The 25601-nt window shown below is 39.6% G+C and overlaps 1 protein-coding gene across 15 annotated transcripts in view; it reads right to left on the reverse strand.

Annotated features, from left to right (window-relative positions):
- DAB1 (DAB1, reelin adaptor protein) overlaps positions 1-25601 on the reverse strand; it is a 434644-nt gene that overhangs the window by 47001 nt on the left and 362042 nt on the right. For all 15 annotated transcript variants that reach the window (XR_003528595.1, XM_027648959.1, XM_027648964.1 and 12 more), the window contains 2 exons: positions 12957-13096; positions 10533-10631 (listed from right to left, as the gene is read on the reverse strand). Coding sequence is in view for 14 of the 15 variants with exons in the window: in XM_027648959.1 (XP_027504760.1) it covers positions 10533-10631; positions 12957-13096 (239 nt within the window). In the remaining variant the exon portion in view is untranslated. The remainder of the gene's footprint in view (positions 1-10532; positions 10632-12956; positions 13097-25601) is intronic.

Genomic DNA, 25601 nt, shown 5'->3' on the forward strand with positions numbered 1-25601 from the left:
TTAGTAGGTGCTTGGCACATCTTTTTTCAACAGTTCTACATTTCAACTCAGGGAATAGGGAGTATTTGTAACCTCTGCCCTGACACCTTCCAAAAGAGATCCCTAAAGCCCCCATTTGCACATTTTAATGCCCAGAGTTGTTTCTTCCCTGCTCACTTTCATGTAAAGCAGGCTTAATGTTTAGTTTTAGTCTTCTGCTGCTAATTGAAACTTCTAAAAGCAAACTTTGATTAACACTGCAGCAAACCTGGCTCAGTTGAGAGCACAGCTCAACTCTGTTTGCTTTTCTCTCTCCTTGCCTTAGTTTTCTGTCCTGGCCATGGGTGTCACACGGGGTCTGCCTTTCAGAAAAGCTCTCTGGCAGTGCTGCCCTCACCTTCTACTTAAAAGCATGCAGTAAGGCCTTTCACAGCTTTGATGAATGGATGGTGGCTTGTTTTCTACTACTTGTTCCTTTCATTCTCCCCCTCCTTTACAACTTTTGGGCACAGCACATCTTCTAATCAAACCTGAACTTACTCATTACTTCACTCTCAGCACTGCTCAGCACTGAGCCTTATGCACATACAGGTTACACTCACACGTGCTTTTCACTTTAAAGTTCTTCCAAATTTCTCTATCATCCACAGAAAAGCATTTGGCTAATTAAAGATTGCAGAAGGCTGCATATAAAACCTTTTACAAACCAACTCGGCCTTTTTAAAAGCAAGGGCATAATCAAAAAGTTGGATTCAAATCCATATTTTGACTATCTAAAAAGAAAAAAAAAATACTTTGAGCTATGCAGAGCCAGGGTTAGGAGCCATATGTAGTATTTTCAGATACCTAGACTTCTTATTTGCTTTAAATGTCAAGGCACTCCAATTAATTAGTGTTCTCCCTCACCTATTCACAATGCTGCCTTTGAAACCAGCAGGAATGTCGCTGCGGAGCACAATGACGCAGAATTAGGATGGGACCCATAAAGGATTAAGAAGTATTAACAGCAGAGACAGGTAGAATGCAACAATTCAGGGACACGTCAGGCACTGCTGTAATTCCACGATTACCACCGGGCGCTGGGAGCACAACAGGAGATGCTGTTCCAGCCCCTGGGCTCTGTGACACATGGCTGCCCACATGCTGAGCACACAGTGCATCCACCACAAAGGTCATGGAGTACAATGATCACATTTAGGAGGACAACTTCTATGCCCAGTTATTTTTATATCAAGCAAAGCTCTACTGGTATCTGAAATTTATTACTTATTCAACTGAAAGATGGGGATAAAAGCAGGTATCTGTATTTGCTAAGTGTTGTTAACTAAGAGCAGCCAGTGGCAGTGGTCTTGCCGTCTCCTTCCACAGGACCACTTATGACATAAACTAGGAGGGGAAAAAAAAGCTATTTATTTTCAGTCTATCAGACTGAACAAAGCTCTTTCTGACTTCCCTGTAAACACAAACATGTTCCTGAGCGCAGAACATCATCCGTCAATTTAATTTCCAATAGGGATCTATTACTATCATCCTGCAAACTCCAGGGATAAATTTAAAAGTAATCCTTCCTGCAGTTTCCCTCTCCCATTGCCCTGACAGTGAAGGACATCTATGCCCCTTGCATCTGACCCCAGCAGTAGTAGAGGTTAAACAGCCCAAAACATAGCACAGGAATTCAGAAACATCCTTGGTACTATTGCTACTACCAGGGCAAACCCAAAATTGCAGAGCAGCCTACAAGATAAAATGCACTGAATAGGAAGGAAAATCACCAGCACACCTGGGGTGTAATGTTTCCCAGCCATCTCCACCAAGGAACAGTAGATTTCAAAGGGGGATGTAACTTTCTGTTCTGGCACCTGCTGAAGGTCCCCCACTGCTCTCCAGGGAGGTTTCAGAGCATCTCAGCTGCCTGTGCTATTATTATGTCAGCACTTCTCTTGCTAAATCCTTTCCCAAGCAGTCTGCAATCCAGTCATTGTAATTCCAGGTGTGCTGAAAATGGGCCTGAAATTTTCCTCTACTGTGTGATGCATTAACCTGTCTTAAAAATGCCAATACTTGCACATAACTCTGTATTTTGGGTGCTCTTTTATAAGACAAAATTGCAGCTGGAAAAAGGAATATGGCTCTGCTGGAGACAGCAGGACCACAACGTGCCATTCACATCCTAACTTATTTATCTGGATCACAAAAGGGTAGTGACTACAGGCAAACCTCCCTCCCCTCCTCAGTATAACTCTATACTATGACTTTTCTGCCATGGGACAATAGGAGGGATCCTGTGCAGCTCCACTGTGTAACAGGATTCATGACGAGAAACATGTCGACTTTCAACTTCTTAGCAAAATTCACCCCAAATTCTAGTTAAGCATACCAAACATTTAAATTATACAAAATCAGAAGTGTTGGCATATAATTTTTACTACAACAGTTCTGCACACAGATACCCATCCCCATATGCAATGGAAGCCAAATGGCAACTGGGAATATGCCAATGTTCATAATATCTATTATTGGGAACTACATAAATCACTGTTGTAACAATGTAATAGTGAGATTCTCCATACCATAATGCAGAATGCATGTAAGCACTACTTCCTTTTCTTAAATCCATGCTGGGGTGCTTGGATTAAACAACAGGAGGCCAGATACAGCCAAATGAGACCATCACTAAACTCACAAAATCTCATTTTCTGCCTCTTTGAAAGCAATCAACTTTTTACCCTTTTCACACTGAAAAAACATAACTACAACAAAATCGCACAAATTATTTCAATTTGGATAAAATGTCTGGAATAGCTTTATTTTATTTTCATGCCAATTAGGGTCAGAAATCTCACGAGGCAGTTCCTACAGATTCTGACCACAAGAAGGCTGAACTCAGCTCCAGAGCAGAGCTTTTCCAGATGAGAGGAATGAGAAAAATTTCAGCCTTCCTCTGTATGCCAAGCGTTAGGAGGGAAGACATAAGGTTCAAACCAAAGCTCTAGATCCCCAAGACTTCACAATGTACAAAATCACACCCAAATTTTGCCTTCTGGGTTCTTTTCTTCCACAGGAACAAAACTGCAATAACAGATAGGGCTTTTACAATCCTCATACAGCAAACCGGGTATCTAAAGAATGTAACTCTGTGAGCTTGTGGCTATTAAAAATCCCTGTGGAGCACTCTGAACTACCCAAACTGTCCAGGGCTCAGTTTGTAGGGCCAATAATAAATGAATTACAATAGTCAATAAGAGATGTAATTAAGCCAGTAGTTTCTTCTGACATTTACATTTTGCTAACTGTCAAACGTTACTCATGAAATGTGTTATTGTTTCCCTTTTGAAGTATCAGAAGACTATAAATACCTTGCAAGAGTAAAATGCAGGGTATGGCCCTCTACTCTGCCATATTCTAATTAGACACATTTATTGCATGTAGAACAGTAAATGCCATGTTTTACTGTTCATATTTACAAGCAGAAAGATGGAAACTGTCAAGGAACAGAGAATGACTCCCAGTCAGCCAGAGGGATCTTCTGCAGTCAGAAGCTGAGGACAATGCACAAGAAAGGCCCCAAATGTCACCATTTTCAACTGCACGTGCAAAACCTGACTTTGCTCTTTTTCAGTTATTGCTCTTTATTGTCATTACACAGTATTTTTATCACTGTAGTCCTTAAAAGTCCTCAGCATGGTCCAAGACCCAACATTTCTTAAAAAAAATTCCTATAAGTAGGTAATACTGATTAAAAAAACCCTGAATTAAAAAGGAGTTTACACTTTAATTCTAACTTTTGAGAGCTAAGGGCCAGATGCCCCTCAGGAGACCTCTGGGATGCATGAGTGCAGTAGCTCCTCCTCATAAACCAACAACTTCGTAGCGTGGGAGAGTTTTAAAGAAAAAACAAGGAGGTACTGCATAAACACATGTAAAGAATTCCTCCAAAGTACAATGGGCAAGATGGGAAGAGACCTGGAGGCAATTATTAGGAAAACTGAATAAATGAATGACGAATGACGGACTGATTCCTTGAAAGCTGGTAAGAGTAAAGGCAGCCATGAAGAGCCTGGACAAAGCAGTTCAGCAAAGGGCTGATAAAACAGAGAAGGCAGATGCAGCATAGGAATGCAAAGGGAAGTGTGACATGATCAAAAGAATAAGCTGAGGCAGTGATCTTGGCAGTCATGATGGATTTCAAAAATAAAAGCCAAATTTGTCAAGAACAAAGAAAAGGATAACAATTGAGACATGAGGTGAAGAGAGGCAGGACTGGGTTTTAACTGTAAACATGACAGTAAATGCTGTATTTCGGACCAGGTAAGGAAAACTCTGCAAGATCTGGAGTTACCCTGGATTTAAAAATCAAAACCAACACCGAGTCAAAAAGGCTGCTGAAGTTACACGGCTGAATAATAAATGATGCTGATGTTTTCCTCAACTCTCTGAAAAGGAGGTCAGAGAGAGACCTTTGGGAGTCAGGTTTAGCCACATTAAGCTTGAGCTGTTGGGTAAACATGTAAAGAGAGGGCTGGAGAGACAGATCAAGATCTGAACAGAAGACAGAGTTGGCATCATTTGTTTCGACACAATAACCAGATTTATAGTTGCAAATGAAATAATTCTGATAAAAAGCACGGCAGGAAGAAAAAGAGATCAAGGACAGAGAACACCCAGGAAATCCCAGATGAAAACTGCAGGAGAGAAACTAGGGACACAGGGGTTAAATCCAGAGACAAGAGTCATGGAGGCCAGGTGGAGGACTTTATGCAAAATCAGCTGATCAGGTAAGATGGTCTCAAAGTACTGCACCTGAGATGAGCCATGAAGAGGCCAGCAGGAAGTTTAGGCAGTTTCAAAGACAAAACCCACCTCTGGGAGCCCCAGGCAGAGACTATCAGCAGTCTCCTGGCCAGTACCACACTCTGGTAAACACAAAATTCAGTGAACTAATCACACCATCTCTCCTGCTCCTGCAGAGCAAGTAGAGAGCAGAAGGAATTAATTCCTTCTTTTATTTCTATTTTTAAGTATTCAGAGATGCTCGGTGATAAGAGACTTGACGGTTTGACATTTCATCTGCTCCAACACATGTGCTTCAAGGAATAACTACAGATCCATAATTGTACCTCGATTTCTGGTCACAGATGCCAAAACCAACAGATTTCCAGTAAAGTCAAGAAGTACCTTTGGTACATTTTAAATGAAGTATCTTCTGCCAAAACTGAGAATTTTAATCTTGTTAAAATTTTCTTTCAGCCAAGTTTAGCTGTCCTGTTAGCAATCTATCAGCATAATTAACACCATCATTCACATCAAATAGAGAAAAGCAGCAAACCCAGGGGTTATCAGCATAAACCTCTTGGAATATGCTGGAAGCTTTATAGAAAGAACTTTGAGAAATCTGTGCATTAAAAGGTCAAGAGAGCTCCAAAGTTCAGGAAGATGGGCAAGATGTTGGCATCCAAAACACTGTTTGGAACATACCAGTGCCACAACATTATCTCAATAGAAGAGAACGACATGACCTGAGGACAAACAGACTTAAGACTTAAAGCAGAAACATAATCACCAGTTCTGTGGCCATCATGAAAAGGAAAATTTACTTTTTTGTATGAAATGCTACAGGTAAGGTCTAGTCCCCCTTCCATGGAACAACGAGGTGCTATTCACTGAGAAACACCATCTCAGGTAGGTAAACCTCAAAAATAATAAAATAAAATCCTCATCAAACATAACAAAGGTTGGAGTAACAGATAGTCAACATGGAATACATGTATTTATACATACAGGTTTCCTTTCTGGATTTCATACTAACAGCCTGAAGAAAATGTCTACAAATTAAATTCATAAAACCTGAGTAACACACTGCAATACTTCTCTGTAATACTGTAACCCCATTAGATACTTTTTTCCTAGAAATTTTACAATCCCACAGGTTGTGCCCTACATTTGTTAAAGATATGAGTTAATATCTCTAAAAGACAAGCCAGTCCCTCTAGAGTGCAGAACAGACAACGCAAATGAAACTCACTTTTAGGGTGCTACACAGGACAAAATAGGAAAAAAACTGGTGAGGTGACTGTCATCTTCATCAACTGGGTTACAATCCATCTGTTCAGGGTATTTGCCATAAATAAACAAGATAATGACAGCAATCTATCATGCTTTTTGGACAATGGAAGAATCTAGATAAATAAGCTACAACAATACCTCATACAGAGCTACATATTATGGCATATTCTGGTAATTTGCATATTCATGATTTATTTAAAATTTTACTTTAACAGAAATAATACTTTAAAGCCAAATATTAATTTTTTGAGTTTATCTTATTTCTTTCTCACAATGTCTGAGTTTTCCATTAAAGTCAACTAGAAATAACAAGAGTTTAAAAGCACAGCTCACTGCATGAATGTAGAAGAAAATGTTTTCCCGAGCATTTTATAGAATTTAATTATTAGTTTCAAATACATTTTTGGAAAGTAACCTACAGTAAACAAAGATTTATTGTCACATAAATAAACAATGAGACAATTACAGGCTCTTCATGGAGCCCATATTAGTCACGCACATCTAATGAAGCATTACTAAGCTATCACAGGGAGATGGCCTGATGTGTGTGATTAACAAAATAACACTCATAAATAGCTAACCAACAATGATGGGCCTTTAAAAATTTTGCATACTCTTCTATATGCAGAGTTATGGCTTTTGTTGCTTTCTAAAGAAATCACCAACCACTAAGTTCCACCCTGAAAAGAATATTAAATAACATAATGCAATTATTTGCATTTTTGCCTTCAACATGCTTTTGAAAATCTAAAAGAACTCTCATGAAATATGACTAATGAAGAATATACTGCAGCATGAGATATAACCAAGATGGATACGACAGAATAAATTATGAAAAATTATTTTCATATAATATGCAGCCATGAAATCTCTCAAGTGGCAATGGGTAGAGAAAGCATGGGTCTAGCAATAATTATGGTAGATTTTTTATGTTAAAAACCCAGAGAGATGTATTTCCCTTCTGTGAGGTATATATTTGGCATTCTGGAGAAAGCAAGTGGGATGGATGGATCCATGGCATGGAATGATGGAATATAAGAAAGGATTGTTATTATTTCTATTGCAGTGCTGTAGAGGAACTATATTGTATTGCATCTACAGTGTAAACTCACAGCAAATCCTTCTTGCATTTTTCTTGGTGAGATAAACTCTTTACAAATGATATTCCACCTTCACCCTACTCTCCTTCATGGATAAATTTACTCAAAGGGCAGAATTCCTGATGGCTGGAATAACAGCATTATTAAAATCAATATTTTTTGATGAATATTAGGTCTGGAACATATTAAAGAGAGCTATAAAGTACAGGGGGAAAAAACCCTGCTTATCATTTTCAGTAGTAACCCAACTACAGCCTTTCATCTGTAACGAATTATGGAGTAATTCCCCTAAATCATCTGTATGAAGTCAGCTATGACACTGCCAATTTAAAAAAAAAATTTGCTAGTTTTGAGCTACAAATTGATTTTTTTATTGTGATAAATTAAAATCCAATGGCAGCCTACAAGACATTCAACATACAGAAGCCCACATTTTTTCAGAATATTTTTTTCTCTTTTCTATCACACCAGACTGCCACTGTGGCGGACGTGATAGCAATACCCAATGGTAAAAGTTAAGAAAGGACATTCTGAAGAGGTAAATAATCTTTAAAAATAAACAATAAATGAGCTCTGTGGCCCAAAATATCCTTTTGGGAATTCCAAAATGATGGAAATACAACTAAGGGAGAATGCAAGGTGGGGGCAGAGTGGGCTGTTAAAGGAGGAGAAAGCAAATGCAGGATTATCTGGCTGTTCCCTATTAAGGGCTATTTTTTTCCCTGTTGTATGAATGTAAACATTAGTCTCCAAACTTTATAAACTCCAAAGTTTAACATGGATATCACAAGACCAGTGTGAGAGAAACATAACCTTCTTGCAACCCCTTTTGCTTCCTTCCCATCAGAAGATCCAGGCCAAGAAACTGTACATTCCCAGTTTTGCCAGTTTGTGGGATTTTTCTAAATCAAGGATGGGATTGTCAGTGTTCTGCATCACCTAATTTTGCCTTCTAGGAGGCTCCTCATCATAGCAGTGATGCAGCTTTCTTTGGGGTCATTTTAGCATACAGACATTGAGGTGAGACTACACAGATGGTCTCATTTACTGCTCTGCCAGCTGACATCTCTCAGCATTCCACCAGGATGAGCCATAGCTGTATGGATGAGACATGGTGCATCACCCCTAAATATTTGTCTCTTGTGCTGTGGGAAGAATCTTGCCTCAGCAGTGCTCCAAGAGCCTGGAGACTCTGCCAGGATCTGTCCATTAATTTGCATATTTCAGATGTTGAGATTCCCAATAGGAATGGGAATGAGATGACAACTCGTGGCAAAGCAGAGACAGGCTGGATGAGACAGTCTATAATGGGATGAGAGTGTGAAACTTTGGGACATGGAGAGACCCAAGCCATGGAAAAAGCCAAAGGGATGGTGGCTCTGAAAAACCAGCAGAGGATTTCATGCACTCCTGCTTCAAAACCTTGGCATGGAAAGCATGATTCTCCTGCTTTCAAAACACGTAAAAACTGATGTCGAAAGCTTTCCACAGCCCTTTGTCACAGTCCTGTTCCAAGAAGGACAACTCAATATTCCTGTCCATCACTCCAGCAGCTCAGGGGCAGACATTTGGAAGGTGGATTTAGAGGTTTCATTCTAAGCCTCAGTGAGTGAGTGACAGGTTTACTATAAGGATGATATAGATGTGTCAGATTTAGAGTACACGGTGTCAGAGTTATGAAATGAAGGAAACTGTTCCCATGTCCCCACCTCACCAGCTGCAGACAGGAGAGCGTGCAGGATGCTGCAGGAAAGACAACTGGAATAAAGCACACCTTTGTTTCTAAAACACATCCCCTTTCCCCTCTTTATTCTATGCAGAGAAATCCAATGTTTGAAAAACATTCAAAGACAAGGGCAAAAGGACTAGTCTTTCTCTTTCTTCTTTTTTATTTTTCCAAGAAAAGGCTTTAGTCTTAGGAAAGTAACTGTGACCTGAGTGTAATTTTCACTGACAGTCCTAATTCTAACATTTTCTATTTTCTGTAACCCCAGCAATGTTCTCTGCAACACTGCTTTTGTATGAATACTTTACACAGGCTGTACACAACACATCCCAAATGAGCTTTTCATTACTAACTACTCGTATTACATATCAGTGAGCTCAACGACATTGATTTTCTAATAATATAAATTAACTGGCAAAGATAATTTCATCTATCATCAGTAGGGTTTTATTTCTGGCATCATGTTAAATAGTTAATCTTCCAAAAGATTAAATCAAGAGCTTTTTAAAATTCAAGGCAGAGCTTCAACTGCTGTAAAAATCTTCTTAATTATGATTAAAACAGTTTGTGTGTTGTTGCTTTATATCTAAGTAGTATAATGTTTTGCTTAGGTTTCTTCTTTTGGAGCAATTTAAAAAATCAAACAGGGTATTGCTATGGCAAAAACTGCGTAAGACATGGAAATCTCTGCAACTTCCTCAATCAGATGTTACTGGGGAAGGTGCTGCTTGGCAGCTCTACATGGCAACTTCAAACTTTCCAGTGCTTTTTGCCTCCCATTCCATACAATATATAATTTTTCTACCACTGACAACACATGAGCTCCGATTCTGATGGTTACTGGGTTCCTCACTGAAGACTGGCATTGCTGTTAATAGGATATATCACACTATGGTGACTACATACAGCTGCATTCGTGTGGAATTATGGATCTGACAGAAATTCTTATGACTACCCTGGGACATCTTGAGGACAATCCCAGCTAAATGCATGCTGCTCCCCAGCCCACACTGCTCTTCCTTTTCTCTCTCTATCTCAGGCATCAGGGGGGAAGATCAGCTTCACTCTTCTGGAGTTGCCCACAGCTCCCTGTTCCAGCTTGTTTTCATCCCCTCAGCCTACTCTGAGACAAGGAGCCCAGTCCAAGGCAATTCTCACCTCTAATCCTAATCCCTTGTCATGAGACCCTCAAAAGTCACCTGACCTGTACTGCTGAGGAGTCTTAAGCAGCATCCAGAGGATGGGGTGCAGCTGGACCCAGGATGGATGAGAAAACCTGTATGGGCACAGATACCAGTGTGACCCATGGACTCCTGCAGTCTTCTGCAAATACTGGGCTGGCATTTCAAAGACACGATTTTTTTATCTGCTGAAGGAAAACAAATCCCTTTTTGCCACTTCTGGACTCAGAGCTGTGAGCATAAGGAGAATCTGTGTACTCCAGTAAGTGGTTCAGGAGCAATATCCAGGACATGGCTTTATAATAAACCATGTCTCCATGCTACACTCTACAAGTCATGTAATGACTGGCCCTTTATCAAGCTTCTCAGATGCTTCACGTGTGTTTACGCTGGTGAGATGTCACAGCCCAGTCAGGAAACGCTTCTAAAGAAACATCCATGAAAAGATTCAATTCTGCTCCATCCACTGATCATTTTACTTACCCCTGTCTTTTCATCAAAGATTTTGATTCCCCCAAAGGAAACTGTCAAGAAGACTTTTTGTTTATGTTCTCCTTTCGAACGAGCCGCAGCAACAATTCCCTACGGAAAAAAAGAACAGTTTGGTTGATTTCATGACTCTTTCAGGTGCCACAGCAGAGCACAGATTTGCTTGTGGACTATTCCCCACTTTTCTGGGAAAACTTCAAGGCTTTCCAGGAACAGTCCTCCTCTTACTTCTGGCTTCTTCTCTTTTTTCAAGCTATCAGATCTCTTTATGCTACCAAGAGAGCATTTCAAATGCGCTCCCACCTCCAGCCACCTCACTAGCTAATCCTCCATGAAATTTGTTTTCATGGAAGCTGAAGGTCATCTCTAGCACACTTTTCCCAGCTATAAGCTGCTCTGTTGTGGTTTTTTTTTTTTTTTGTTTTTTTTTTTTTTTTGTGGTTGTTGTTGTTGTTTTTTTTTTTAAAGGAAAAAACCCAACAAGGAGCAGAGGAAAGAAAATGCCAACAAGCTTCAGCTTACTTCATGGGCACATTTATTTGGAATAAGCAAACTGAGCTTTTTATAGAAGAAAAACATTCTTCTCAAAATATAACTACACCTGTGCTGTAAACTCAGACTTTTACTTTCTAAGTGAACTTGCCGATATCATCTCATGCACCACTCTACCTCAGTGTAACTATAATAGCAGCTTCTGTTTCCACCTTCTCAGGAGTCTGTCCTGACCAACAACACCGTACTAAGACCAAATGCAATCAATTGCACTCCTAAATTAATGAAAATATTTAGCCTTTATCTGGCTATCTGAAATTTCAACATGTTTTAAGAACCACTAACTTAAGTTCTAAGACCTTCATGAGATCATTGTTGTCATTACAGACATGATATCAAAAGTCACCCCAAAACTTTATGGGTGGCCTTAAAACCCATGTCGTAGGACACTGGATTTCCAGAGCCCAAAACTTTATGTTAGGCCACCAAATGTGAATTTCTAGTGGTCCCTTTCCTTAATAGTTTTAGTCATTTCCCAGGACTGTTTAGATTAATATTCCCACCATGCAAACAGGTTATCAGGTATCTGAGAGATGTGGAAATAGTAATCCATGGAGGAGAGAGACAAAAAAGCTTGTGCAGCAGAACAGTAGCAGCTCTCCCCAATTCCTTCTAAAAACTATGAAACAGTGAGAAATACCCAGCACACATTTAAATCAGCTAGGAATATTGTGGCCAATGTGACATATCAATAGAACACCTTTTAGAGCAGATTAGTTTTTGCTTTCCATAAAACTGATTTGTAAATTATCTACCAGATCTTGCTTTTAGATTGTTGAACCATAGGAGGGATGTCACCCCATGCTGTTTCTTAATGAATAACTTATTCCTCCCAGATAGCTGGGACTGGAACTCTGCAGGTTGGTAGTGAACAAGACACCATTTAGTGATTTCTCCTCCTGAAAAAATCAGCAATAGAAATCCATCAGCTCTCTTGGCAGAGTGGTGGGGAGAGGACCGGTAGGAAATAAAAAAAAGGGAAAAAACTGCAAAAGGTTTACTCCTAGAACTAGCTCGTAACCTACAATGCAGATGGCAAGTCAACAGCCGACACTGCGCTCCAGGAAAACACAACCTATCCCTCCCTCCTTCCCAATGACACAAGGTCTTCCACATGTCCCAGGGTAAGAGAAAGGATGCTTCCTATAAACAGCTCTCATGCTCTTTGAGGGGCATGAGAAAAGTCTCAGCCAGAGAGATGTCATCATCGCTCTGACACCACTGGTGCTTTCAGACTCTGTCTAATCTCCAAGTTCACACTCTACTCAAATCTGCCCTTGCCACTGCTCAATTTCTTCCACAAAACTCTGAGGACTTCTCTTTATCATCTCATGCTCCATCCTCCCAGTGCACTGCCTCCTGATTTTGTAACCCATGAGTCCTGCCATTATAGATGCAAGGCATTCTCCTTCCAGTGAGGACACAGGTCCCCTCTATATCTGGCTACCTACACCCAACACTGCCACTAACACCTTCCTGCCCATCCCCATAGGAGGTAATGGCCACAGGCAGGGCTGTAGTTGATTAGCAATGTCATAGAAAATATTCTGATACACCATTTCTCTCCACAGTGCTTTACTTCTCCTTTTGCATAATAAAATTATTCAATTTGCAGATGTGTTGTTTATAATTTGTGGACAAATTGCAGTGGTGTCAATCACGAATAACTACTGAACTCAGAGATAATGTATGAAAATTAAACCAGGATAAGCAATACCAGCCAGGAGTTCATGTAAAATTGACTGATTTCAATACATAATTAACCAGACCGAGACTCAGTGTCACGAAAGGAGAACGAGTAAAAGTTCAAGCTGAAATTTGCTCCCTTTGACCCCACAATATTAAGTATTACAAGTTTCACTGCACCTTGAGCTTCATCATGGAGTCTTGGCATAACTTGTCTCCTCGTGCTGCAGAAACCTCATCTATCCCAATCAGTTTTGCTTTGTATCGGACACCGTCACCTTTAAACCTCTTTATTAAAGTGGCTTCGCTGCGATCCTGACCTGAAAAGACAAAAGGGAAACAAGGTAATTTACATGAGTGTAAAGGAAAATAAATGAATAAACACAATTAAGTGGTAAATTAGATCTAACTCCTATCTCAACACTGAAACACACAAACATTTCAATAAAATTAGAAGGAAAGTACTAGTTCAATAAAACCCTTTGGCCTCACTGCCTCAAATGAATTCACAGTGGAATTGTTGCCATACAAAATCTTCTGCACAAAATTTGCACACAAATTAGTTTTGCAGAAGTAAGAGATAAACCTGAATCAGAGCTCATGGATCTGAAAACTTGTGATCTGTACGAGTTGTTTTAATCCCAATACACATGAGAATTGTACATTTTGCAGACAAAACTCCAACAGAAACATGCTACTATTTCCTTGTATACTGACTTATCTAATTGTATCAACCATATTTAGACCATTAACATTTGAAAGATGGATAACCAAATTATATTATTTGCCTACAGAATATTACTGCTTTAGAACCCTCACAAGAAATACTGTCTCCTTGTTCTATTCTTTTTGCTTATAGGCATACACAAAAAAAACAGAACTAGCAAAGGCTGCTCTTGCACGCTCACCCTGAGAAGCTTAAAAAAAGGCAAATATGTTTCTTAATAAAAAAACAATTGGGGGGAAGAGACCACTGTATGGATAAGGCCAATTGTGCTGGTTTTCTTCATAGGAGCTCATATGGGGCTGTGTTTTGGATCTGTGCTGGAAATAGTGCTGAGCAGGCTGCCCAGGGAACTGCTGGAGTCACCATCCCTGGAGGGATTTAAAAGATGTGTGGATGTGGCACTTGGGGACATGGTTTAGTGGTGGGCTTGGCAGTGCTGAGGGAATGGTTGGACTCAATGATCTTACAAGTATTTTCCACTCCAAATAATTCTATGATTCTGTGACTGGCTGCACACTGGTTAGTGGTGAGCAACTGGTTTTCATTGGCATCACCTGTCTTTCTTGGGTTTTACCTCTCTTTTTGCACTATTTTTCTTCCCATTACCAAATTAATAATAATAAAAATAAAAATAACAACAACAACATTTCAACTATTAAGCTATCCTTACCTCAACCCACGAGTTCTCTCACTTTTACCCTTCCAGTTCTCTTCCCCTCATTCTGCTGGGAGAGAACTGAGTGGCTGGGCAGTATTCAGTTGTCAGCTGGGGTTAAATCACACCACCAAATGTACCTAAATTACAATGCTCAGACTGGCCTGAACCACACGACCGTGACACCACAGCAATTCACAAAAGGGACATCTTTGTCAGGAAGACTTTCCCCCCCCTCCCTGAGTATCTGCAGAACAGTTTTTATTGTGTCTTAACTGGAAGAAATATGTTAGTTAGGGAATGAGTCTTCCAAAAATTGATTAAAAATATATTTTGCAGCTGTCTGTGGAATTTCTTGCTAGGACCTCAAAAAACCAGCAGTGAGCTGTAAATAATTGCAACCAAAAAGGGAACCAAACAAACAACATGAAAGGTACAAATCAGCAAGCAAAACTGTAAGATCTTTAAAGAATTTGTAGTTTCTTGGACCCATCTGATTCCTCCAAAACAACATGATCTGACATTGTTAAAATTTATACCATTACCACCTAAGAGCTCTAATCACAGATTCTGCCCCATCATTCCAGTTAGTGTAAAAGAATGAACCAAGAACCATAGTCTTCTATAAATCAACCACAGGTCAGAGCCTAGTTTTAGACACCTACATTTGAGAATTCTGGCCCAAATTTTCTCCAAAGCTCAGTCCTATTTAAAAGGTCAGATTTAAGCATTGAAAAATTAATAAAATCTGCTACTGTGCATCTGTTTTTTGATAAGGAGAAGTACAGAAGCTTTTGGGGAAAATGTTATTTTGTTTGGCATTTCTATTAGAAGCACCTTCTTCAGCAGTCAAACTTGGGTCAACTTGCTAATTTACACACCCATCAACTGGATGAATAAACTTTAGGTTCAAAACTACGGAACTGAAATTTTTACAATACCATTATGAGTATATATGACCAGCAAAGAGTATTTCCAAATGAAGATACTCATTTGGTTCTTCTCCCCCCAGAGTAGAGCACTGTCCATGCTGTGAGCTAATGATGGATTAAATGTATATTAAAAAATGAAGCTATATTAAGCATTTTCAGATCTTTAAGTATGTTTGAGCTCGCAAATGCTATTTCTTTCAAAGAAAAATATCAGCTCAGAGCAATGTTTTATGCCTCATTCATAGCCCCTTAAAAATAAGGTAGCTGCTAAGTGCTGCCGTGATACTTCAGCAGCCACCCAACTGTCCCCCTTGATCTGTTCTCACCCCTGCTCCCACAAAAGAATTGAACAGGGTTCAAACTTCATGCTCTTACATTATATTGTATTAAAAATTAAAAAAAAAAGGCAAATGAGACACAAATGATGCATCAGAAACTCTCAGCAGTGCTAATAACATTCCCCAGGGAAACATCAAGGCAGATGTTGGCACCACCAGCTAAAAACAACGAAAAAACATTTTCCACTTTCAGCCTCCGGAGCGGGGCAGGAGGGAAAACATCTGGAGACACAACAAAGTACAGTGATAACAGCGGACTTTTCCATATGTCTTTTATACTCGCAAAGGCATCCTGTTGATTTGCAATAAATACAATCCAATTCCAACAGCTTCCTTACTAAAAATTTCCAACCTTATGTCTTCCTTAGGGCCAAAGGCAGCTGTGAGCTAATAGCATGAGTATGTAAGTGTTCAGGAGTGTCTTCTGAGTCCAAGTTGTGACTGTGACCTTGCATTCATCAGTTATTTGAACATTTATACTTATTCCAACCTCTGATCTGTTTTACTGCACGTAACTAAATCCCTGACATTAACAGCCCATTCAAACACACCTCATGGCTGTGTTCTGCTTATGCAATAGTCCCATGTCAATTATGACCCAGATTAAGTAGGATAAAGTGCTTTTGGGATAAATGACTGGGAAAAATCATCAACCTGAAAATGATGTAGTTATTTGAAACTGTGGTAGAAGCTGCAAATTACTAGAGAGTACAAACTCATCCGTAAAACCCTAGAGCATATGTCCCGTGCAAGGCACAGAGCACGCACACTGCCCTATATTGTACATCAGCCATCTGCAACAGTCACCATTTCTCACATATACCCAGATCTCCTCCCATCCATATTCATGCCATATTCCCAAATTTTGGTGCTGTAATCAGCACTGAAAAACTTTCTACCTGCAGAGGAAATTACTGTATGATACTGTCAGTACAGACGATTTTACAGCACCCATGAGGTGTGAGGTTCATGTGGGGCAATACTTTGTTTGCACACCAGACACTTAGAAAGCAGATAGTCCAGACTCTCATCAAAAAAGAAAAAGGTTTTTTTTTAGTGACAGTTCTTGAACAAGGTTCTTTCTGTATTTGAAACTTCATAAATCAGAGATATCTGAATTACAACACTGTAATTCTTAAGTTTCGGGGGAGGGTAAATGATAACATTAAACCACTAAACTAGAGAGCTTTCTGTGCCAGGAACCCACCCAAGAAAGCGACTCCCTCTTTCCTTCCATGTAATAAGTGGAGTCCATCTTTGCTCCTCCACAGCTTCCACCTTCCAAGGAAGCCAAAACCCCCCTAAAAAGGTCACACAAACTCAGTTTAGGAAGGAGATCACTTTTAATTAGAAAATGTGCCGCTCTTGACCCAGGTAAGAAAAGTTTTGTTTGCAGTGTATAGTCCTCAGAGGCCCTTAAAATGTAAATGTTAGAGTAATTATTTTATTATTATCTACTTACGTAGATGTCACCACACAGCCTTAAGCCATATGTATTCCAGCTGGACCCCCTGCTCCTGATGAGTAGGACAACATGATCTTTGCTGCTGAGTTGTGACATTGCACTTGGACTTTCACGGTCTTTTAGAGAGCAACAAATCCCCAGAGCTGGGTGGTGCAAAGTGCTTCTGAGCTCGCATTTAAAGCAGAGATATCAGCATGATCAGTGTTAAGGTACTTCATCCATCTCCCTAAAGCTACTCTAGAAGTAATAAACAAGGTTTGTAATGCAGTCAATCATTTTTATTCAAGGTAATATACCTTAATTAAACCAAGACTCCCTCAGGCAAGCTAGAGACAGCCCCGAACCCAAACCCCCAAGTACTCAACTCCAAGTCCAGTCAATCCCAAGAGGTGACTGGCAAACAGTCCAAGAGGGAAATAAACTACTGTGGAAGATCCACAGCCCAAGCTGAGTGATAGAGGCAGGTGCTCCCAGGGCCGTACCCAGCAGCAGCAGGGACTAGGGCTCCTCGGGAAGCTGCACCCAAGGCAGTACCACACCCTGCCTTTGACAGCAAGAGGGAGAGCTGTGTTCGAATTATCTCGCTCCCCACAATGCTCTTAATTTTGCAGCCTGCAGCTCATTTAAGGTCTGCTTTCCAGGCACTGTATATTTTAGTGAATGTTTCAAGAAGACTTATCCTCACTCTTGGTACAAGTCAAGGATTACACCTGATTTCGGCTCTTTACCCAACAGAACACTGAGATAACACTGTATTAATATGTTAACATTTAGAGCAAATGCTTTTCATCCTCCCAGGGGATCTGTAAGTGAGCGTCTTTCTTAAATAGAAAAAGAAAATAAACCAAAGCATCGCAGCAATAAGAACACTTGCTCTTTCTGTCCTCGTAACACACTAAACATTCTTCATAGCACCTGCTAATCTAAGCCAATAACCCCAGAAATGGCTATATCCTTTATTTAAATGTGTGAAGCCCTCAGAGCATAATCTAAATTTCTTGATTTTACCACTGTAAAATATATAATGATATTATCACCAAAGTCAATAACATGCTCCTGGCAATCAATTTGCTGGAGAACGACACAGCACTGTCTTTTTTCTTCTTTTCTAACTAATAAACTGTCAAAGTTGTATTCATTCAAATTATGTACACATTCAAATTATAAACCTGAAATAACACCTCCTTCTATATCACTGGGCTGAAAAACAATCCCATACACACTTATAAGAGTCTATATCTTCCTGGGGACAATTAGCATTTTTATAGGTTTGTATAGCACCAGTGTAGAGGAAAATACAAAACACTGTGGTGCAGAATGACCTCTAAGATACCACACAGATTGAAGAATATTAAATTAATTGCTAAGTGAAAGATATTTCCCATTATCTGTGCATACATATGCACCTATGTGCATACATATATGCATAATTTTATGTATTTGCACATATGCATACACACATGGTGCACAGGTTCATTTGGTACCAATTATCTTAAGAAAACTCACAGTAATTTTAATCAACTACAGATTTCCTTAGAAAAACACACCCAAGTATATAAGCAGGTGTAAAAGAGAAAATACTCATAGGTAATTACATGTACATTTATTTCAGTATAGTACGAACTAAATAGCAATTCATGAAGGAATCATGAAAAACTCTGATTTTTCTCCTTGATGGCATATTTTTCTCAATGGCTTCACAGAACCTCAAGTCCAGTACAGAGGGCTCAAAATCATCCATCACACAAAGGGATGGATCGTCATACCACAACCACAGCACCTCGGGAATGCAATTCTTTATTCATATACATAAAAAAGTTCAGTGTGTCATGTTTATCTGGGATTTTAAAACTAAGAAAACCCCACAAGTTCTCAAGATTCTTTGCTATCTGTTACTGTAATTTTTGAAAATTTCTGCTAGACATAGAAAACTTGGGAGTTGCCAGGTCATGTATCTGTCACTGTCTTTGGGAGCGCAACTGCCCAAACCCCCTGTGTGACACCCACAGATCTGCCACAGAAAAATAAAATCTTTTTTCCTTTTTTAATGTAACATTTTAGAAAAGAATCGACATCACACTGGTATATGTGCCCAAAATTTAACTTCTAGTTAATCACTGAAAAAACCTACTAATGTAGTTGAAATACAACTTTATATGGGGTTACAACCTTAAAAAACATGCTAAAGTTTCAAAAGGAATAAGTACCTCTTTTCTATATAGGTCCCTATACAAAACCTTGATTACAATATATGGGTACAACTTGAATGCAAACTTTGTTCATCAGTTGATAGGAAATCTCCTAAAAAGTCTGCAAGATGTGTTCTGGAGTGCTTTTAGCTTATCCAGCTCCAGACAGTGCTGTGGAGTCAACACATGAATCCTGTCGGGGTCTACTATATTGCCAAAGTGACATTGCCATGTGCATAAAACCTCAGCAAACTGTTAAACCTTCCTCTCCAAGAACCCCACCTCTTCCTAGGAGATGCCCTTGCCCAGGAGGGCCATCAGGAAGCATATGAGCCTCCCAGCACAGGGAATTAGAGGGAGAACCTTCCTCCCATCCTGTTGCTGCTTCAGCTCAGAAAAAGGTAAAATGCCCCGTTTTGACAGCAACGCAAACATTTGTCTTGGATGCAAAGACCGAGAGTAATTCTACAGAAAATGATAAACCACTTAAAGAGGGGACACACAAACCACTCTGTAGGCTCAATGAACTTCTATTATGGTTTAATTTAAAAACATTACCTACAATTTTAAGCACAGATAAAGGCTCTCTAGGAAAACTCAATCATCATTCAGACTATCATCTCAGCAGTACTCCCCGATTTTTCAGCACTGCTGTTCATAGAACCTCCAACAGAGAGATTTATGGCTTCTGGAATTATTAGCCAGTGAATTACTGTACCTGAAGGGACCTACACATACCCACTCTTAGAACCAAGTTTCCTCCATAAGCAAATAAGATATTCCCATATTATTTGTTGGTTTTAATCAGAGCTTTGTAAGAAGAGATGTCATTCATTAGGTGACAGCAACTTGCCAAGTTTTTGTCTGAGTACTCTTCATAAACCGATACAAAACAAGATGTACATTTGACTGTCTCTAAAGCAAAATGTTTGCATGGACTAGATTAAATTATTTCCTTATAGAACAGTGAAGTACATGTGAGTATGTCAAGAGAAGGGTTCTATTATTTACAGAGAAGGCCTCAGTATAAAATAATGTTTGATTTAAACTTTGGACAAATCTCAGTGATGGAGAGTCAGGGGCGAGCACCAGGGAGATGGCAGTGATTGAGCACACAGGCTCCACAGGCAGATGACAAAGCACTCATTTTCCTTTTAGCCAGAAGGCTCACTGATCAATTTTATTTTCTTAGATGGTTTTTGAGATGACAGTACATGGGCACATCTTCAGACACAGAAATGACCAAGAGCTGAATGTAATTAAACTTCCTTTCAGCCTCTGTACCATGCAAGTCTTCATAAATCTTTGAAAGCCATTTTGTAAGTGGCCTTTTACAAGCTGTGTGCAGAAGCAGCTAAACTTCTAAATTCTACATTGATTTTAAGTGAAATGAGACCCTGCAATAAAACTTCATTTTGGGGTACTAACCTTGTTCAGCAAGCCCCAGGGAATGACCAAAAGTGAAACAAGGAAAACTTGGCAGTCCATTTTATGCTGTTAGAGAATTAAAATGAGGTTTTCTGGACTACTAGAGGGAAAGGGAGAAGACAGATAACTGTGGATTTTGCTCTTGAAAGACAGAAGATAGTTTGGAAATCTCTGTTCACCTAACATTTCAAAGCTGGGGTAAATGTGTAAATCAAGCAGACATCAAAATGTCAAGTACATAAAGCCTTTGGGAAACCAAGGTCATCAACCAGTTCATTCCTTACTCACTTGCCTGGATGTCAGTATTAAATTGGCTGCTTCTGAGCCAAAATCAGTGAAGAAAAGGCAATTGATTTTACAATGATCCTTAATTTGCATTAATATGTGCACTGCATTTGGATGGGGCATGGTAAAAGCCCAACCATTTTGGAAACCGAAGGACCTGTTACAGCTGTACTAATATGGTCAAGCAAAACACTCCCAATGAGGCAGCAGTTGACACCATCAGCTGCCAAAAATCTCTGTAAAGGACTTCCAAAGCAGCAAAGAGAGGCCAGTCCAAAGGGGCTGCTAAATTACCCCAGACTGTGTCATTTCTCAACCAAATGAACCTGAACCTGCTGGGGAAGAGGAAAGTAAATTAGAATTGCCTTTCCTTCCAAGCTCCACCATAGCACTGAGAAGCACCCTAAAGCAGCTGAAAAATTAGCCAACACTAGGAAAACTGATCATTTACAGATGAGCATCTAAAGAATTATTTTGGCATGTGAACATGCAACAAGATCTAGAGTTGCTGAATTTCCTTGATTTCTCTTTAATCCTACAAGAACTGTAAGAGTTCAGAACTCATGAAAAAAAAAATCAAGCTACTTTTATGTGTCTACCTATACGTGGAAGTATGCAGTTTTCAGGAACTACTTTAATTAGACTGTAACTAATCCAGGACACAGACATGCATGTGCTTACACATGGTGCCCCAAAGTCATGTTGAGACACACAAATTCACAATTTACACTTCAAAGCCCACAAATATATTCTGTTGATGAGTCTATCAGAGAGTTCAGTTTTTGTTATGTATAAAGAAAGAGAAAGGGTGGAGAATCAGTTCACTTCATACAAATGCCAAATTCTTGTGCTGCCCTAAGATAAATGTTAATTCTCCGGGACTATAAAAAGAGCAAGTTAAGAAAAGGTTATGCTCTGCTGATTAACATCCCCAAATTTCTCACATGTTCAATAAGAGAAAAAAATCTTTCCATTCAAGATAACTAATTACAGACACTAAAGTCCCCAAAGAAAAGAGCAATAGCCCGTAACAGCTAAAGCAGGAGGATCAAGCCATTCATTGATTTACACTTCACCCTCTCCTGTCACTGGTGTGGTCTCCCACTGCATCAGTGCTGGGTGCAGGCACAGAAATAAGTCTGTGCACCACACTGGATGCAATCATGGATGTGTGCCAGGGGAACCTTCCTCCTCCAAGCCATCCTCTTTGTCAATGTAGGACTTTAATTTACTCTGTTAGAGACTCATGCCAGCACTCCACAAAATGATGCAGTAAAGCCCATCAGGCTGTAAACATCTGTAAAATGCAGAGTTATCCTTGTGTTCCTTGACTGATTTTGTTCACCACTGCAAACAGTCTCACCTAAATCAGAGGACTTGGTCATCTAGGGAGAGAAGGTGAACATGATACTCTCACGCACATGGTTTGAGCACTTGGGGATGGTCCTGTGCAGGGCGAAGGGTTGGACTGGATGATCCTTGTGGGTCCCTTCCAGCTCAGCATATTCTGTGATTCTGTGAACAGTCTTGAAGCATAAAAGGTCTCCTATTTGACCTCCTCTGAAGGTAACTCCACCCCACTTCCCACTTCATTTAATCCCAAAAACACTTAAGACACCACTGAGCAAAGACTCCAGTAGAAAAGCCACATCACTTGCTATTCTGTCACAGCAATGACATCACCAATGTGACATTGCAGCTGCCAGAACCACCCTGCACCTTTCTTTCTGTGGAATTAGCAGCACTGACAATCATGTCTGGATTTATTAGACATTCTGATGATATTGGTATAAAATGCAGTTCTGGAACATGCAGACCTTTAAGTTTCTAGTTTAAAATGCTGGCTCCAAGGCCATGACATTATGGGCAGCATGTGGCTTCAGAAGGGAATTATGTACCCAACTTACAACGCCTATTTTCATTCAGAAAAATGAAAAGAATAAAAATGACATGTTAAAGACACCAAGTAAATAGGTTTTTAGAAATTATCCTGAGATCACATTAATTCAATAAGAAAAGCAGCTGCTATTTTTTTTTCCACAGTCAAATGGAAATACCAGCATTCGCCACATGGCAGTCAACAAAAAAACCAAACCACTATTTCCCTGCTGAAATTGTTCACATTTTGTTATCCAATGTTTCAGGAAGAAAATTATTTTCATTTTGGCCTCCCACCGCCTCTGCAACATCAGAGAATGTCTCTCCCTGTTGGAAAAACAATAGGAGGCAAAGAGGAAAGCAGCTTTTTTCCTGAGACTTTGGGCTAAAAAACACCATCAATTTCAAAATTACAACAGTGGCAAAGTGCTTCTTTCAATCTGGTCCTTTCATTTTTGCCTCCTGCTGCCGTTCCTATTGTCAAAGTGGCAGCAGGAGGCAGAAATGAAAAGACTACCGCTGGCACTCACCCTTGGGCAAAGTGTTGATAAGAAGCAAAACATCCCTGTGCCAGGACAAATTCCAGAGGTAGGAAACTGGGGTTTGCGCATCCCTCGTGTGTGTAGAGCCACGAAGGATCAGCACATCAGGATAACTCCTCTATTTCTGGAGCTACAACTGATCAGGCATCAAGGAAGTGTTTGGGCTAGTACTCAGGAAACTAAGTATGAAACAGAATATTGTAAGAAAAGTAGTAAAATACAACAAAAACAAACTGATAAAACCCACCAGCCAACTCTGCTTCAAGTAACAGGAAAGAGTATTACTCAACTAGAAAAAGCTGGGTCACTTTTTCAAGACAGTGAAATGGGCTGAGTTAAAGGCACAAGGGCCCAAGTGCCCACCAAAAATACTTGAATCCAAAGAGCCTGTTGGCATGTGAGGAGAAGCAGGACAAAACACCAGAGTTGAGTGCCCAGTTAAGTGCCAAGATTTTTACAAATTTTAACACATTTGCTGAGCCACCTGCAGACCAGTCCAGTATTTCAGAGCTATTTACCTAAGGAATGGCAGGAAGGTATAGTGCAACCAGAAAGGAATCCCTATCAATCCTCCTTCCAAACTCTGCAAGACAGAGAGAAGCTCCTAAAAAGGTGACTGTAATTAACTCAGCCAAGTCATCACCTCCATCTCTTGCTCTTTGGTGAAGCTTCCAAAGAATCCAAATTGTTCAGCTGCAAATCAGTGTCCTCCAAACATGACTTATTTTAAAATGATTCCTTCATTCCCTGAAAGGAGGAGCTCCATCCCCAACTGAGCAGTACCAAAGGCGTCCCTGCTTACAGCCCCCAAGGCTATGTCTGGCAGCTGTGCACTGGAAGGATGACTGAATTGTATCCTTTTGGAAGAAATATGGGTGCTAAAGAGACAGTTTAACCTAGTTGTAAGAAGTTTTAAGCAGCTCAAGCAAATCAAGATAGAGGGTAGGAGCTGTGCTTTGGCCTGGCCTTGCTTAAGGCTTGAAAGAGAACATATTATTTTGCCAAGATTATACATGTGTTTTTACTACCTTTGTGGTAACAAGAGTTCATTACAAGAGACCAAAATATTACTCCGAAGACTTTGAGAAAAAAATTCTGAACTAAGTTGACTTTATCTAGAGATTCTTCGAAAACACAGAAAACAACTGGGAAGAGAATAAAGGGACTACTAAAATTGAATATGATTATTATTCTTTCATCGCATTGGTTACATAAAAGGAGGGTTTTCTTCATTGAAGCTGAGCCATGACAAAGGTACTTTTCACCCAATAAAAATAAAAAGCAGTGATACTTCACAAGTAAAAGCACTATTACTACTTGTGCTAGAACTGAACAACAAAAATTTATGAAGCTTGAAAACTTTATTCTGAGCAATGTGCACCTAAAATGTTTCATCACCTGTGTTTGTTAAAATAATAATGGTAGATGATTAAAAAAAATCCATATAAACTTAAAGTGAGAAGAGTTTTAGTATCTAAGGTCAGAGTTTTCTCTTAACTTATACTAAATCATTTTTATATTAACTTTAAGGACATGCAGATAAAATCAGTCTGCTGAAATCAACACGGGTATAAAGAGCAGCCACAGGGGAAGAAATAGATTCTATTTATATTATCACAATATTACCAGATTTTTAAAACACTATTATTCCTTTTGCAGTTGTGCTTACCTTCTGAAAAGGGGAAAGTCTGTCCACAGGGTGTAATACTCTCGTTATTTGGCTGCTGGTACCACCAAGCTTTTCTGGCTATTTCTACTTCTAACAGATTTTTTGAGAACATGCTGAAAACACTGATCAAATGACGCACAAGTCCTTCTTTGGACTGCACCCCAATGCCTTCTCAATATCTTGCCTATAACTTATTCATTTACAAACAAAATTGACTGTGTCTAATCTCCGTGAAAAAAACCCAACAATCTAATAATTTAATGTCTGTATGCAGCTTAGTATATTATAAGATCGGGCATTGCTATGCCAGGTTAGTCTGCTATTAGCTGGGGGATTCTCGAGCATCTGTCATGCAAAGTAGGTCAATTTCTAGCCATATAATTCTGATTATGTCAAAATATTTATTCATGAGTTTTCTAATTCAACATACTTCAAATAAGTCATATTTATGTAAAAAACCCATCTAAATTATGGTTGCTAACAACTGGGTTATCACAGCTTCAAACACTCTGCTAATCCGGAGACGTGGATAATGTTTTTTCCTTACAATGTACTATGTAGTAACAGAATTGTTTTCATTTCCTATTTGCCATTATTTTTAGCCTGGTTTATCAGGGAAACAAGAGTAACACAGCCCCATACTCTCTGGGTGTTGTGTGGGAATGTGCAAAGCAATGGAATCCCCCACCCTCCCTTCTCATGCCCACTCTTCCCTGC

This window comes from Corapipo altera, unplaced genomic scaffold (assembly GCF_003945725.1).
Source record: "Corapipo altera isolate COAL_440 unplaced genomic scaffold, ASM394572v1 112, whole genome shotgun sequence".
In the NCBI taxonomy this organism is placed as follows: Eukaryota; Metazoa; Chordata; class Aves; order Passeriformes; family Pipridae; genus Corapipo; species Corapipo altera.